General features: G+C 40.4%; 2 protein-coding genes across 2 annotated transcripts in view; both read left to right on the forward strand.

Moving 5' to 3' along the window:
* The first annotated feature begins 480 nt into the window (after positions 1-480).
* On the forward strand, positions 481-8,269 carry plk4 (polo-like kinase 4 (Drosophila)). Its single transcript, XM_036593896.1, has 16 exons — positions 481-669; positions 1,626-1,721; positions 1,847-1,942; positions 2,250-2,364; positions 2,480-3,440; positions 4,377-4,462; positions 4,586-4,938; positions 5,069-5,173; positions 5,290-5,392; positions 5,525-5,674; positions 6,306-6,439; positions 6,725-6,819; positions 6,987-7,113; positions 7,383-7,526; positions 7,750-7,856; positions 7,950-8,269. The coding sequence occupies exons 1-16, from the start codon at positions 640-642 to the stop codon at positions 8,047-8,049; spliced, it is 2,802 nt and encodes a 933-aa protein (XP_036449789.1). The 5' UTR covers positions 481-639; the 3' UTR covers positions 8,050-8,269.
* A 919-nt stretch (positions 8,270-9,188) lies between these two features.
* itpk1b (inositol-tetrakisphosphate 1-kinase b) overlaps positions 9,189-13,206 on the forward strand; it is a 41,158-nt gene continuing 37,140 nt past the window's right edge. Inside the window, exons 1-2 of the mRNA XM_036593897.1 lie at positions 9,189-9,465; positions 10,029-10,219. Of these exons, the coding sequence (XP_036449790.1) occupies positions 10,125-10,219 (95 nt within the window). The 5' untranslated portion in view covers positions 9,189-9,465; positions 10,029-10,124. The remainder of the gene's footprint in view (positions 9,466-10,028; positions 10,220-13,206) is intronic.

A 13,206-nucleotide genomic window follows, 5' to 3' on the forward strand; every position in this document is an offset into this window, starting at 1 on the left:
TGTGTTGACATTAAAAAAATTACTTGCTTCCTAGAGTAACAAGGGACTACCACCCAGACTGAAAACATTAAAAAAAAAAAAAGAATCGAAGACATGATGCCTGTTAAGAATGTCAAGAAAAAAATCTAGACATTAATGAACACATGAAGAAATATTGTGCCATTGTATGAAGAGCCATTAGTTTTTTTTTTTCAAAGACAGCAACACATTATTGATATTGCAAAATGACATTGAGATCATCTTTTATCTCATACATCTTAATACAATATCGTGATCAGGTCGTAAACTGTGATAAAAGGTTGGTATTATTTTTCAGATAGGCGTGTGCCTTATTCTAGGAGTAGACGGCTCAAAATCTACAACGCTTAAGGACTTTTATTACAATTTCAGCTGGAGTCCTTCCGTGTTGTGTTCTTCCAAACTCTCTATTGGTAGTTGACATGATGACGTTGACTCGCGTCACCACAAATCTAACGGGCGGACTTTTCAAAATGGAGGAAAAGCAAATGTTTTGGAGGGGAACAAAAGTACAACACATAAATGTATTTTCAAACATGACAGTCAGCGAAGAACCACGGTTCGCGAAATAAAACGAAAGATTTTAGCACGCTGAACGACTCTTTAGGCTATGAAGTCAAGATGAGTGTCTCAATTGGCGATAAAATTGAGGTAAGTGAAGTTGCGGGGGCAATTTAGTTAGCTTTAGGCAACTAAACTAGCCGTTGCTGGATTACTCACCGTTTAAAACGCACTCAGGCTGGTAGTTAGTGCGGTTAGATGGTCCGTTTGTTTACCGCTAATGTCCTGTGTTTACTGACTCCAGTCTTTCAACCAGCCGCGGCGTCAAGCGATAAGATTGGTTACTCGTCTGGCTAGCTAACCTAGCTAGCTAACTAACTGGCATGCTAGCCCACTGAAAGTTGATAGACGAAGCTGAGGTCGGCCTCCTGTTTTCCAGTTTCTTGTTCGAATTTCGCCGTTCCACCTTAAATGGTGCAGTAGTTACATTCTGGCACCATTTAAGGTGGAACGGAGAAATTCGAACAAGACGCTTTAACTCACTGGCGTGTCCGAGTTAAATCGATGGCTGCCGACTGACTTCGCAGCAGACCGAAGACCGTAAATAAAGAGTGCAGTTTTCTAACCGTTGTTTCTGTCTCTGGAGACTGTAGCCTGGCGATTTGTGTTTTGAGATTTGGGATTTGTGCGGTTGCTAGGAGACAGCGAAGGCGTCCAATTGTAGTGAATTAGCGGGTAGAAACGCGCGTCTGCTGCTTCGCCCAGTGTCGCTGTCAGCTGCGGGTAACCAAGGACGCCTCGGCTCGAGATGCACACGGGAGCCGAGCTGAGCAGCGGTCACATCGGTAACAGGTGGCGGCGAGAGATTCGACTTCAGAAAAGATGTTTGACGTTATTCAGTCTTTAATTCAAAACTTAACAAAAAACGGGACATGTGCAGTAGATGGTAAAATTCTGAGGACTTCAGAAGATCTTAAAATCGAGGTAGTAAAAATCTCATTATTTGGGGCTGAATGAAGAGAACGGATTTTGCATTGGGATGTTATGGATGCTCTGAATGCACTTAATGAATCTGGCTGCCCATAGTGATGTTTCCTTGTTTTCAGGACTTCAAAGTTCTCACCTTACTTGGTAAGGGATCCTTCGCATGCGTTTACAGAGCAAAATCAGTGAACACAGGCTTGGAGGTGGCCATCAAAATGGTAAGACTGTCCCCTCTGCGTTTCATTTTGGTGTTTTTGTGTTGGAACAGATGGGTGTTCTGCCTTGGTGCTGTGGTTGTGTGTGGCATCTGTTCTCAGTAATTATGTGGTTTGTATCTGTGCAGATTGATAAGAAGGCCATGCACAAAGCTGGCATGGTCCAACGTGTCATTAATGAGGTGGAGATCCAGTGTCGGTTAAAACATCCGTCAATACTGGAGGTGAGTTACAGTTGCCCTCAGGGATTTCCTTAGGTTAAGCTGTTGAGCTGTGCTTACCTGATTTTCAGAAATAACAAATGTACATGTAATGTAATTGATCTTCAGAAATAACAAATGTAGATATTAATGACTGGTCAGAGATAAAAATGTGAATGCTATGAAAACTGTGAATGCCATGAAATTATTTGGATTGGTAAAAGTTGAGTTTGCCTCAACTTTTATAGCTTCTCAGCTCTAACAGGCTCGTTATTGCATTTTGGTAACCATCTGTTGATCCTCCCCACCCTTTTGTTTTCCTTGGTTACAGCTGTACAATTACTTTGAGGACAGTAATTATGTGTACCTGGTCCTGGAGATGTGCCATAATGGGGAGATGAGCCGTTATCTGAAAGACAGGAAGAAACCTTTCACAGAAGAAGAAGGTGAGTTTTGTCTTATCTGTGATTTTAATGTTTTTTTCATTTTGAATATCTTCTCAATTATATTTCTATGATTTGTCTTTTTTGAGTATAGTAATTTCTGACTCTCTTGCAACAGTGAGACATTTCATGCACCAGATTGTGAAGGGCATGCTGTACCTGCACACCCATGGCATTATGCACAGAGACCTCACCTTGTCCAACCTGCTGCTCACCACCAGCATGAACATAAAGATAGCAGACTTTGGTCTCGCCACGCAGCTCAAGCTGCCTAGCGAGAAGCACTTCACCATGTGTGGCACACCCAACTACATCTCTCCTGAGGTGGCCACACGCAGCGCTCATGGCCTGGAGTCGGACGTCTGGTCCCTGGGCTGCATGTTCTACGCCTTCCTGACGGGCAGGCCTCCCTTCGACACGGACACTGTCAAACACACTCTCAGCAAAGTGGTTTTGGGAGAGTACCAGATGCCCACTCACGTGTCGGCTGAAGCTCAGGATCTCATTCGTCAACTGTTGCAGAAGGATCCAACTCTCAGGCCCAGCCTCTCAGCGGTGCTGGACCACCCTTTTATGACTCATAGTGGACCAACCACAAGCAAAGACTCTGGAGCTAGCGATGGCGGCTCTATAGATAGTGGCATAGCAACAATATCTACTGCATCCAATGCCACTAACAACAGTGGTAGCCGGCTCCAGAGAAAAGCTCGGCAGGTGATTGGCCAGGCCTTACCAAACCGCATGGTGCCACTCCCCAGCCAGTCACAGCACTCCACCTGCTCCAGCTATAAGGGAGGGCAAGACTGGCAGCCACATCCACCAGGTAATATGAGGCTTCCTGTGGATGTGGACAGTGAAAGGCCTCATTCCCGCTACCTGAGACGGGCTCACTCCTCTGATCGGTCCGGTGCTGGGTTTAGCCATGCCAGACAAGAGGTGGAGCTGGAGCGGTGCCACTCAGAGGAGATGCTTCCAGGCTCTGGCCGGATTTTCCAATCAACGTCTAATTACCAGGACACTTCTCATGGCTACACTGAACATGGAAGACTACCCTCCCCTCCTGTCAAACAGCCGGCAAAGTAAGAGGCTTTAGCATTAGTAAAGTACATGAAAACATTTAGTTTAATTTAATTGTTTTGATGTTGCCTATTTTGCTGACTGTATGATTATTTCAATATGGAATGGAATCCTCTAAGTAAAAGGGTATGAAATGTTTTGTTGCACTTGTTTTAACTAAAAGATGGCATTGTATGAAGTCAGTAATTTAGAAACTTTAAGTCAATACATTGTAAACTAGGGATGCACCAATGTGGGAATTCTGGGCCAGTGTTGATATTGAATGTTTCTTGCACATATCTGCCAATTCCAATACATGAAAATAGTATAGAAATTGGGACTGGATTATTGCAGAGAACTTGGCTACTTTTTTGTAGAGGGTTACAATAAAGTGTAATAAATGTAATAAAACGAATAAAATACAGGTAGTTTAGCACAGTTGGTCAGCACCACCTAAACATTTTGCTATTACAGGGTACAATAAATTTGTCGTCAAATGTCAGTTTGAAATATTGGTCAAATCTAAATCTGTTTTATTGTCAGTATTTTTTAAAAGCAATTATCAGCCAATACCGTTATAATTCCAGTATCATTGTGCATCCCTATTGTAAACCATATGTTGACAGTAAAAAGAATAGTTCAAACAACTAAATGCTGAAGTTTCCAATAATATACAGTCATATGCAGACGTTTGGGCGCCTCTGGTTGAATCATGTTTTGTTGATTTTTCATGCAACTATATTGTGCTAATTGATGGTGATTGTTACTCATCTATAACCTGTTTTGTCATGTTCTATTTATTGAAAGATATAATCCTGTTTATTCAAAGATACAATGAACGATAAATGCTACACTTTGGACCTGTAGTCGTTTGGATAGTATTGGATATATCACTTCCAATCAGTTCTTGGTAATCACATATTAGTTCTCATTAATCAGTTCTTACTCTTTTCCGTCAGCCCTGGATCCTCCTTCACCACTCCAGTGCATCCCATCAGACTACAGAAGTCAGACTCCGAGACACAGCCGTGGTTCAGCACTGATGGTATTTTAATTATGTTTAATGGGATTTTTTAATATTTTTAAAACAAGACTAATATTGACACTTCCTTTCGTTGAAAAGAATCATTATGGCAAGACTAATTCCAATCTTGTTTTTAACTGTAAGGGTCTTTCAAGAGACCAGCAGATGTCAGCAGCCACAGCAGCAGTGGAAGTTTTTATTCTGGGCGGGAGGCAGTGGGGGCTGTATCATCCTGCAGTGACAGACCAACAGTGAGAGGAATTAGTGAACTCCCCCCTCACCCATACGTTCATTCTTCCTTGCAAAACAATCCAGGGACCTGCAGGGTGGATGGGCCCGGAGGGGGCCACTTCTTGGCTCCTCAAGGCTGTTTAGATATGCAGTTGTCTTCCCTGTCCAAGAGTAAAGCTAATGTGGGGAAGCAGAAAAAGAGTCCATTTCCTCCTCTCTGTGCAGCCAGACTGAAACCTATCAGACAGAAAACCAAAAATGCTGTGGTGAGTGCATAAGGCTAATCGCTCCTTAGAATTCTTTGCCATTACGAAATATCCAAGAATGATGTAATAAGTACAAGACCAAGAAGTATTTGTTGGTTGTGCATAATATCCTGATACATTTTCTTTTCAGGTTAGCATCCTAGACACAGGAGAGGTGTGTATGGAGCTTCTGAAAGGCCAGGGAGCTCAGGAGAGGGTCAAAGAAGTACTGAGGATATCTTGCAATGGCTCCATGGTAAGAGAATAGTTTGTGTGCTGAGTCATTTATTCAATCATTTACTCAGTGAAAAGTGTCATTAATTAAACAAAGTTGTGAAGAATTAAATACAACTGATTGACTTGTTCATTCAGGTCACTGTGTACCAGCCCAATGAAGGTAAAGGTTTCCCTGTCCTGGACCATCCGCCTTCTCCTCCAGAAGATATTTTTATATGCAGTTATGAAGACTTACCAGGTAACATTGCATGACTTAAAGAAGATTCTGAAATTGGAATGAAATTTACAGTTATGTTTGGCTTTGTCAATTTAGTTGTTATTTGCCCTCATTAACAGGAAAATTATTTATATGCTCAAATTTTTTTTTTAGAGAAATATTGGAAAAAGTATCAGTACGCCACCAAGTTTGTTCAGTTGGTGAAGTCAAAGACTCCTAAAGTAACCTTGTATACCAAGTTTGCCAAGTGCATGTTGATGGAGAACTCACCTAATGCAGATCTGGAAGTGTGCTTCTATGATGGTGGGTACCACACCTTTTTTGTTTTTAAACTTGCCCTATTTAAGATTTTTTTTGTTAAAATCTAAAGAAGTAGCATTATTGAATCAGGAAGAAAAAAACATGCTAAAACATGGTGTCCTTGCGCTGCTGCGAGTCACACTGAAATACTAATTTAAGAATCAGAGGTGTCTGGTTACATTTCACCTGGGTTTTTCCGACCACATCATATGTCTTTACGTATGAACATTACATGTACAGGCTCAGAAGGAAGGTCCCACTTGATGCTTAGGTCTCAAATGCAAAATCAGCATTTTACTGATGAAGCTATGATAACGATAGCAGATAATTCAACTTGTATCTTGGACACAGTGTGTTGTTTATGAAGTTTTGACTGAATTCTCTTTGAGTGCACATTGTATGAGTATTCAATTATCGATTTTGTGCACTTGGGGAAGGGATCTGAAGCACAACCCACGTTACAAAATGTTCTTCAGCATGTTTCCAGATTAACTGATCTTACATAGTGTAGCTTTAAATATTGATTTTACTCAAAAGTACAATTTTTGTTGTCTCAATATGATAATTGAGTATAGACCATTCCTTAATTTGATGTCAAATAATGTAGTGCTCTTCATTTGCCCTCCTCGTTTAGGTGCAAAAACCCATAAGACGAGTGATCAGGTGCGGGTGGTGGAGAAGAGTGGCAAGTCGTACACAGTGAAGGGGGATGTAGGCCTGAGTGGCGTGAGCCCTGAGTGCAGGCTCTACATGGAGCTTACAGAAGAGGTAATGCTGATTATTTATTCACATGATCATAAATTTGTTACACATTGCACTTGTTTATTCTTTATTTATAAATAAACTAATCTGTGATAAGCTGGCTACAGTGTTTTCCTTATGCTAGTGGTTGTACTATTGGCAGTAGTTCTGAGCGTTTTTTTCCATGGACAGCTCATTTGTCCTTTATTACAACATTGTCTCTTATTACAACATTGTTCCTAATGGACATATCTGAGGTAGCTACATAAAGTAAATCCATTAAGTATGTTTGTGTGTATTTATTACTTTCAGGGGCACAAAATGTGTCTGTCTTTGGAGGCTGCCATCAGTGCTGAGGAGCAGCGCAGTGCTAGAGCTACACCATTCTTCCCCATCACTATTGGCAGGTCAGACTGGGGCTCTTTTTGCTGCAAAATTTCAGAAACTCATACAACTTATAGTCTAATTTATTTACATAAATAAACTGAGGCTCTTCTCTCTTCTGTACTAAAATGTCTCCTCTGCTGAATCAGTCTCACTTGCATGATTGTAGTGTTTCCTTTATATCTGTCAGGAGACCAACTACTCCTGCTTCACCATTCCCCTTGACCCAGCCTGCCTCTGATCAGGGTCCTACAGTCCCTGCTGAGGTAGCTCAGGTGTGCCTGAGTCCTCCTCAGCCTCCCCACATCACCCCTTCTGTAAGTGAGACACCTTTGTCAAAGCTTTTATTATATAATGCCTTTGCATTGTGATTATGAGTAAACAATGCCATTATACTGATGTGAGGTTGTCTGACAGTACCATTTAAGTTAAAATATGTCTACAGTGGATAGCCTGATGACATAAATTAAAGGGACCACTCTGAAGTACATTGTGTTTTGTTCAAGCTCACATTGTGTACTTCATTTGTATAACTTGAGATATGCCAGATGGTGTAATGTACTTTCTTTTGTTCACTTAACTGTAGATGATTTCCTACAATGGGTCTGATTTTACGACAGCGAGTTTAGCTAAAGGCAGCTCACCCCAGTCGGCCAAAGAGGGGCATAGTGTCAACACAGGAAAAGTGCTCAAGTCCATCTTTGTACCCAACATTGGCTGGGCCTCTCAGGTAAAAACTGAGCAGTGTTCATGTAGAAATGGCATGTATTGGAATAAAATAACATGTGGAATGATGTACACAACACACCTTTTTTGGAACATTACTCATTTTATGCAATAACATTGTGTAGTGATGTATTTGTAACATGTCAAGTTAATTTAATTAACTGTGCTTTGCTAGATCATTTGAAGCATTATAGACCATTATAGATGTAATGTTATTTGTATTTTAGCTAACAAGTGGAGAAGTTTGGGTTCAGTTTAATGATGGGTCCCAGCTGGTGGTTCAGGCAGGGGTCTCCTGCATCATATTCACATCCCCTGATGGACACATCACCAGGTAAAGCGCATTAGTAAAAAAGAATGAATGAAGAGTAAACTGTTTTATGATATTTATGCATTGCCGATTCTGACATTGTCTTTTTTGTCTTAGATATAAGGAGAATGAGAAGTTACCAGAGCTGGTGAAAGAGAAGCTCCATTGCCTTTCATCCATCCTGAGCCTTTTGGCCAGCCCGGCAGCACGACGCTGAACAGAAATCAGACAGAAAAGAGGGACCACACTGTGTTTGAATGATACAGTGAAAAGCAGCCAAAAGCACTTCCTTTCCTCATCCAATGTAAAATCTTTCAGAAAATGCATTAAATGTCTGTAAATACATTTTTAAACAGTTGTACAGATAGTTCCAGAAATTATGAAGTTATATTTTTTATGTTGTACAGTATGTATTTGCTGAATTGTTGTCTTTCGCATCTGGACTGTGTGGAAAAAAATATTTTTTACTTTGCAAAAAAGTGTATCCCCTGAGCTTCAGTGAAATGTCAGATGGGCAAAAATGTAAACTATAAACATCTGTCTGCTGGCTTAAATCACTGGTCTTCTCAGTATTTATATGGGAGTGCTCAAGAGGGCTTGAACCAGGAGCGATTGATTAAAAACTGGTTTCACAGATGGAATGTTTTAATGGAATGTCCAACACTATTTCAGTTATACTAGTAAAAAATATGTCTATATCTGGCTCTAAATGGACTGTATATACCACTGTGAATGGTTATTTAATTAACATTTTCAGAGGCGATGGAACCTCTAAAACAGAAATGGTTTACATTTCTACATAAATTATATGTAATTCTGATATGTAGTTTTATTTGTAACGTTACAAATAAAACTACATAAATCAGAATTTTCACTGACAAGTGGCTTAGCATGAATATTTTTATCCTCTTTAAAGTTTGCTCGCCAGAAAGTTACCGTAACCTCACCCAACGAGAGAACATTTTTTATTTTAACATAACTTAGGTCCTTATGGTCCTTTTAAAGCTGTATTTTTTTAGGTATTTTGGTAACCAATACAAAAGGTTTGGGAAATCGGTGGTATAACTCTTTCCTTATTTTTTTCTACTTGCTTTGCAATTATATTATATTTTATATTTAATATAATAAATTAAATTATATTTAAAAAAAAACAACAACAAACGTTTTACTCACTCGAATTGTTTATTAATGGTGTTGACTTCTGGGACTCGAAAGATCTGAGGAATAGGCTGTTAGTATGGTACACAGGCGCCACCTACAGGACATGTACAAAAATACAAAAGAGAAAAATGCCTGTATTCACCACCAAGCGGCAATGGTGCCGTGTGAGCTGCTAGAACAGTCCGCTGTCGTAAGTCACGGCTGGAAAGAAAGCGCTGGCAGCCTGACTTGAATGAAACCAGCCTTACGTCAAGAGGGTGTGATCCGTGTGGGTGTCCAGTTAGCAGTTTCAGCCTGATCGGACTGTATACAGCGAAGTTATAGTGTTCGGTTTTCCTCTCAGCACGTCCGTTAACGAGCTCCTCCGAGGAAGATCATGGAGAACGGAGAGACCACGAGCAAGCTAACTAGCTAACGTTAACCTGCAAGGCAGTTGATATCCGACGGAATGGAAGATGTGTTAGCTAGCTAGGTAGGTAGCCAACTGAACAAGTGTTTTTTTGTTGATTTCCGCCTCAAATGTCCAAATGTGGGCCAGCAGCGTTGAAGACATGTGAAACGTATCTGCGGTATCTTTATGTAGCTCATAATATCTACCCTGCACGCCTTGGGTTCACGTCTTGGAAACCGAGCTGACCAAGAAGTCCGTAGTAACTGTGCTGCTGTTGCTGCTAGCTGTTTGTTTCTCTCTTCTAATGGGTTCATGGTAAAACAGACAAGAAAATCGAGTTGTTGTTTTGAACCGACGTTTGAAAAACCTGTTTAACTAGCCAACAGTCGATAGTTAGCATCATTATCAGTCTAACATAAGCTACATTTCTTCCTCACAGTTAGCTAAGCTACCTAGTCTAGCTAGTACCGTTGGGTTAGCAGTCTTAACTTGAGCATCATGACTTTGCCCTGCAGTGATTGAGATCCAGATCATATCGGCGACAGTCGGCTTTGTGATTACTGTAAGATTAAATGGCGGTTAACGCGCTAACGTGCATGTCTGACATGTTGGCTGATTGGCTCTGTCTCGACTTGACTTGGCAGGGTTGGGTAAGAAAACGGTTTCCTGTTATCGCTGGAGAGCTAGCTAGGTCGAGTCTGTCACATCTGGGAGGTTCGGCTGGCTGCTGACAGGAGAAGATGCAGACGTTTCTGAGAGGTAGACGCGTGGGCTACTGGCTCAGCGAGAAGAAAATGAAGAAACTCAATTTTTTGGCCTTCGCTGACATGTGCAGGTAAGCGTTGTCCATTTTCTAAGAAATCTTGGCTGAATCTCATCTTTGTTAGCTACACTATGTGGTGAATGCGGCGGTAAATGTAAACGGGTTAATCTACTGCCCTGCTCTAAATTTGGAGAAACGTGGTTACATCTCTGTGCCTGTTCTCAGTATGTATGTTCATGTTTTTTTCATTACTGAAACCCACAGTGTAAAATCTTTCTGAAAAGAGGCTTGTTTTAAGTAAAAGGAAAAGGAAAAGTGATTTAAAGATGAATAGAGTACTGAATAAGTAGGTGTAAATCTAAGTACTAGTTTGCATTATTTAATTTGGCTACCAAAGAGGCAGTTCACATAGGGGTGGGTGATCTGGCAGTAATAAACACGATACTTGAGAATGTTTTCATGATACACCATATGCGTCATGATGTTTAGTTTATCTGAGGTTTGACAAGTTGGAACAGATGAAAGAAGAACCAGTCGTGCCACATTAAGGTGATCATTTTTATTCACTGTTTCACTGAAGTACACTAAATGCAGTTAAACGGGTCTAATTATGCTGTCTTTGCATTCGGTCAGAGTTTAACTGCTGACATCCACGATGACATATTGTGACAACTTATTACAGGAACGAAAAGTATTGCCATATTGCCCCCCTTTAACGTCACATGATGTCTGCTGTTAGTAAGTGTGGTATTTCTTACTGTACTTTCTGAATAGCAGTACAGTAGTACACTGCTTAAATCACAAACTGAAACAAAACTGGTGATATTCAAATTCAGAGCCATATGATTTATTGTAGGGGAATTTCATCAGCTGGATTGTCCACCATCCTACATACTGTTTGTGTGAAACATCAGTTTAGCAATAGCCATGTGGTGATTTCGTCATTCATACTGTATCTCGTGTTCCGAAATGAATGACTCGCTCCATGTTGACACACAGGCCTATCCTACATTATCATAACTAATCAGGAGGAGCATTCTGAGTGAAGTTTTTAGCTGTAGGCTGTCATCATCATCAGTGTATGTTCATGTCTCCCTTATTACTTGGATATTGACTTGGACTTAGACCTCTAATATTGTATCCTGGTTTATTAGGCAGCACTCAGATAGAGTGAGGGCAGGGATCACATTAGAAGGAACACAAGTGAGCATAGCAAGACAGCAAAACAAAACCATGAGGGCATTTAAGCTGAGTAGATGATTGCCATGTTAATGTGGCCCAAGCAGAGCTGGCATAGCTCAGTGTGGCTGTGAGCATGCATGTGAAGGAAAAGAGCGAGGAAGCCACCGTAACCCAAATTTGAAAGCAAGTTTGTGAGTGAGCAAGAGTGACTCTGTGTGTCTCTTGCTCTCGCTTTCTCTCTCGTATAACTCGCTGCACGCTGTACCCCACTGTATCAGTCTCCAGCTGAATGAACAATTATGTAATGTGTAGAGCTTGCGTTGCATCGGATTTCCTTAGAGGCCTCAGAAACAGAAAAAGAGAGTGTGTGAGTGGGGAAAGAGGGAGAGGAGAAAGCAAAAAAAAGATTTGAACAATGTGATCACTGTAAGCAGCAGGCTCTTGTCAGTCAACGGCAGTGTATGTCCACGTATTTCTGACCTAAACCAGGCTACACTTTGCTGATTTTTTAGTCTCAGGCAAACATACACTGCTATTACTGTTCTTGCTGTCAATGCTGAGAGGACAGTAGCTTAAAAGAACACGTGTTGCCTATTCGTTTAGCTTTAATTACAACTTTAGTCTGCATATTAGGTTAATAATGTTAACATAGTATGTTGTGTTAATGCTTAATGGTCTGATGTGGTCAAGTAGAGTATGTCTGTGTTAATTGAATCAGTCAGGCATGTCACTAAGCATTAGTGTTAACAGCAGTGACTGTAAGGATATGAGTATCTTTTCTTGCGTAAAAGCCTTGACAGAGCCACAGCAAGCGTTGGAAGAATAGTGCACAAACTCTGTGTAAAGTGTAAAATATCAGGAGTTTATTGTTATCAATATGATAACTGCATTTTGTTGTTTGATGGTAGCATGTGTTGCATCCTGTTTCTCAAAGGCTTACTCTGTGGTTTCAAACACCAGAATGATGACACTGGCCCTTGGTTTGCTGTACAGCTGAAGGAAATGGTCAGAGTGACTGTGTTGCTTCTCTAGAATTCATTGAACTAGAGCACAGCTGATACATTGGTTGGCTGATATGGTATCCCCTGTGCTGTCTGCAAGACTATAGCACATTTTTTTATTACTGCGTATTGAAGTAAAGTGCTTATAGCAGTAAATATGTGAGACAAACAGATATATCAGAAAAAAAAATTAACGAAACTAGGGCCAAAGTAACTAATTTCATCAATATCTTAGAGATGTCGGCAGGAGTATGTCGTTTTTTATGGTGTCTAAACAAGAAATGGAACCATAACCATAATACCACTTTCTTTTTTCCTTTGACCAATACTGATTTTCTTTAAAAACTACCAAATTTGACTGAAGCACTTCACTTAAGATGAGCATCTACAAGTAGACTATCATACTCAAACTACATAAACACTACTACTCCACATAAAGAGATACTAAAAACATCATATTGCAGAATGTGAGTGTGTGCTTTTTAGACTAGATTTGTTGCAGGATTAGACTGGATTTAATTTTTCCCCCCTCCAATATCCGATCCAGCATTTTCTTCTGATACTCATCTGTACAGTTATATCATACCTAGATGTAAGTTATGTTGTGAAAGGAAACTTAAAATCTTTAAAGTTTAAACCATAAAAATGGACTTGATTCAATAGGTCCTGAAAGAATAATGAGTATAGAAGCCGAAAGCAGCTGTGAAGGCTTTACCTAGTAGTTACTATAACTGTGTATCGCAAATGGGATTTATAAACTGTAAATTGCTGTTTAAAACTCTCTGTAGTTTGTGTGGACGTCTCTGCCGTACTGCCGACAGCACAGTGACTGCTGGTGACTCACAGAGCTCTGTGATTTTTCTAGCACAGATTAAA

Source organism: Colossoma macropomum, unplaced genomic scaffold (assembly GCF_904425465.1).
Source record: "Colossoma macropomum unplaced genomic scaffold, Colossoma_macropomum, whole genome shotgun sequence".
NCBI classification, from domain to species: domain Eukaryota; kingdom Metazoa; phylum Chordata; class Actinopteri; order Characiformes; family Serrasalmidae; genus Colossoma; species Colossoma macropomum.

Coding starts and splice junctions, on each gene's coding strand:
- plk4 (XM_036593896.1), top strand. CDS start 640: ATGAGTGTCTCAATTGGCGATAAAATTGAG. Junction 5,675..6,305: donor GGAAGTGTGCTTCTATGATG/GTGGGTACCACA, acceptor CTCCTCGTTTAG/GTGCAAAAACCCATAAGACG. Junction 6,820..6,986: donor TTCCCCATCACTATTGGCAG/GTCAGACTGGGG, acceptor TATATCTGTCAG/GAGACCAACTACTCCTGCTT.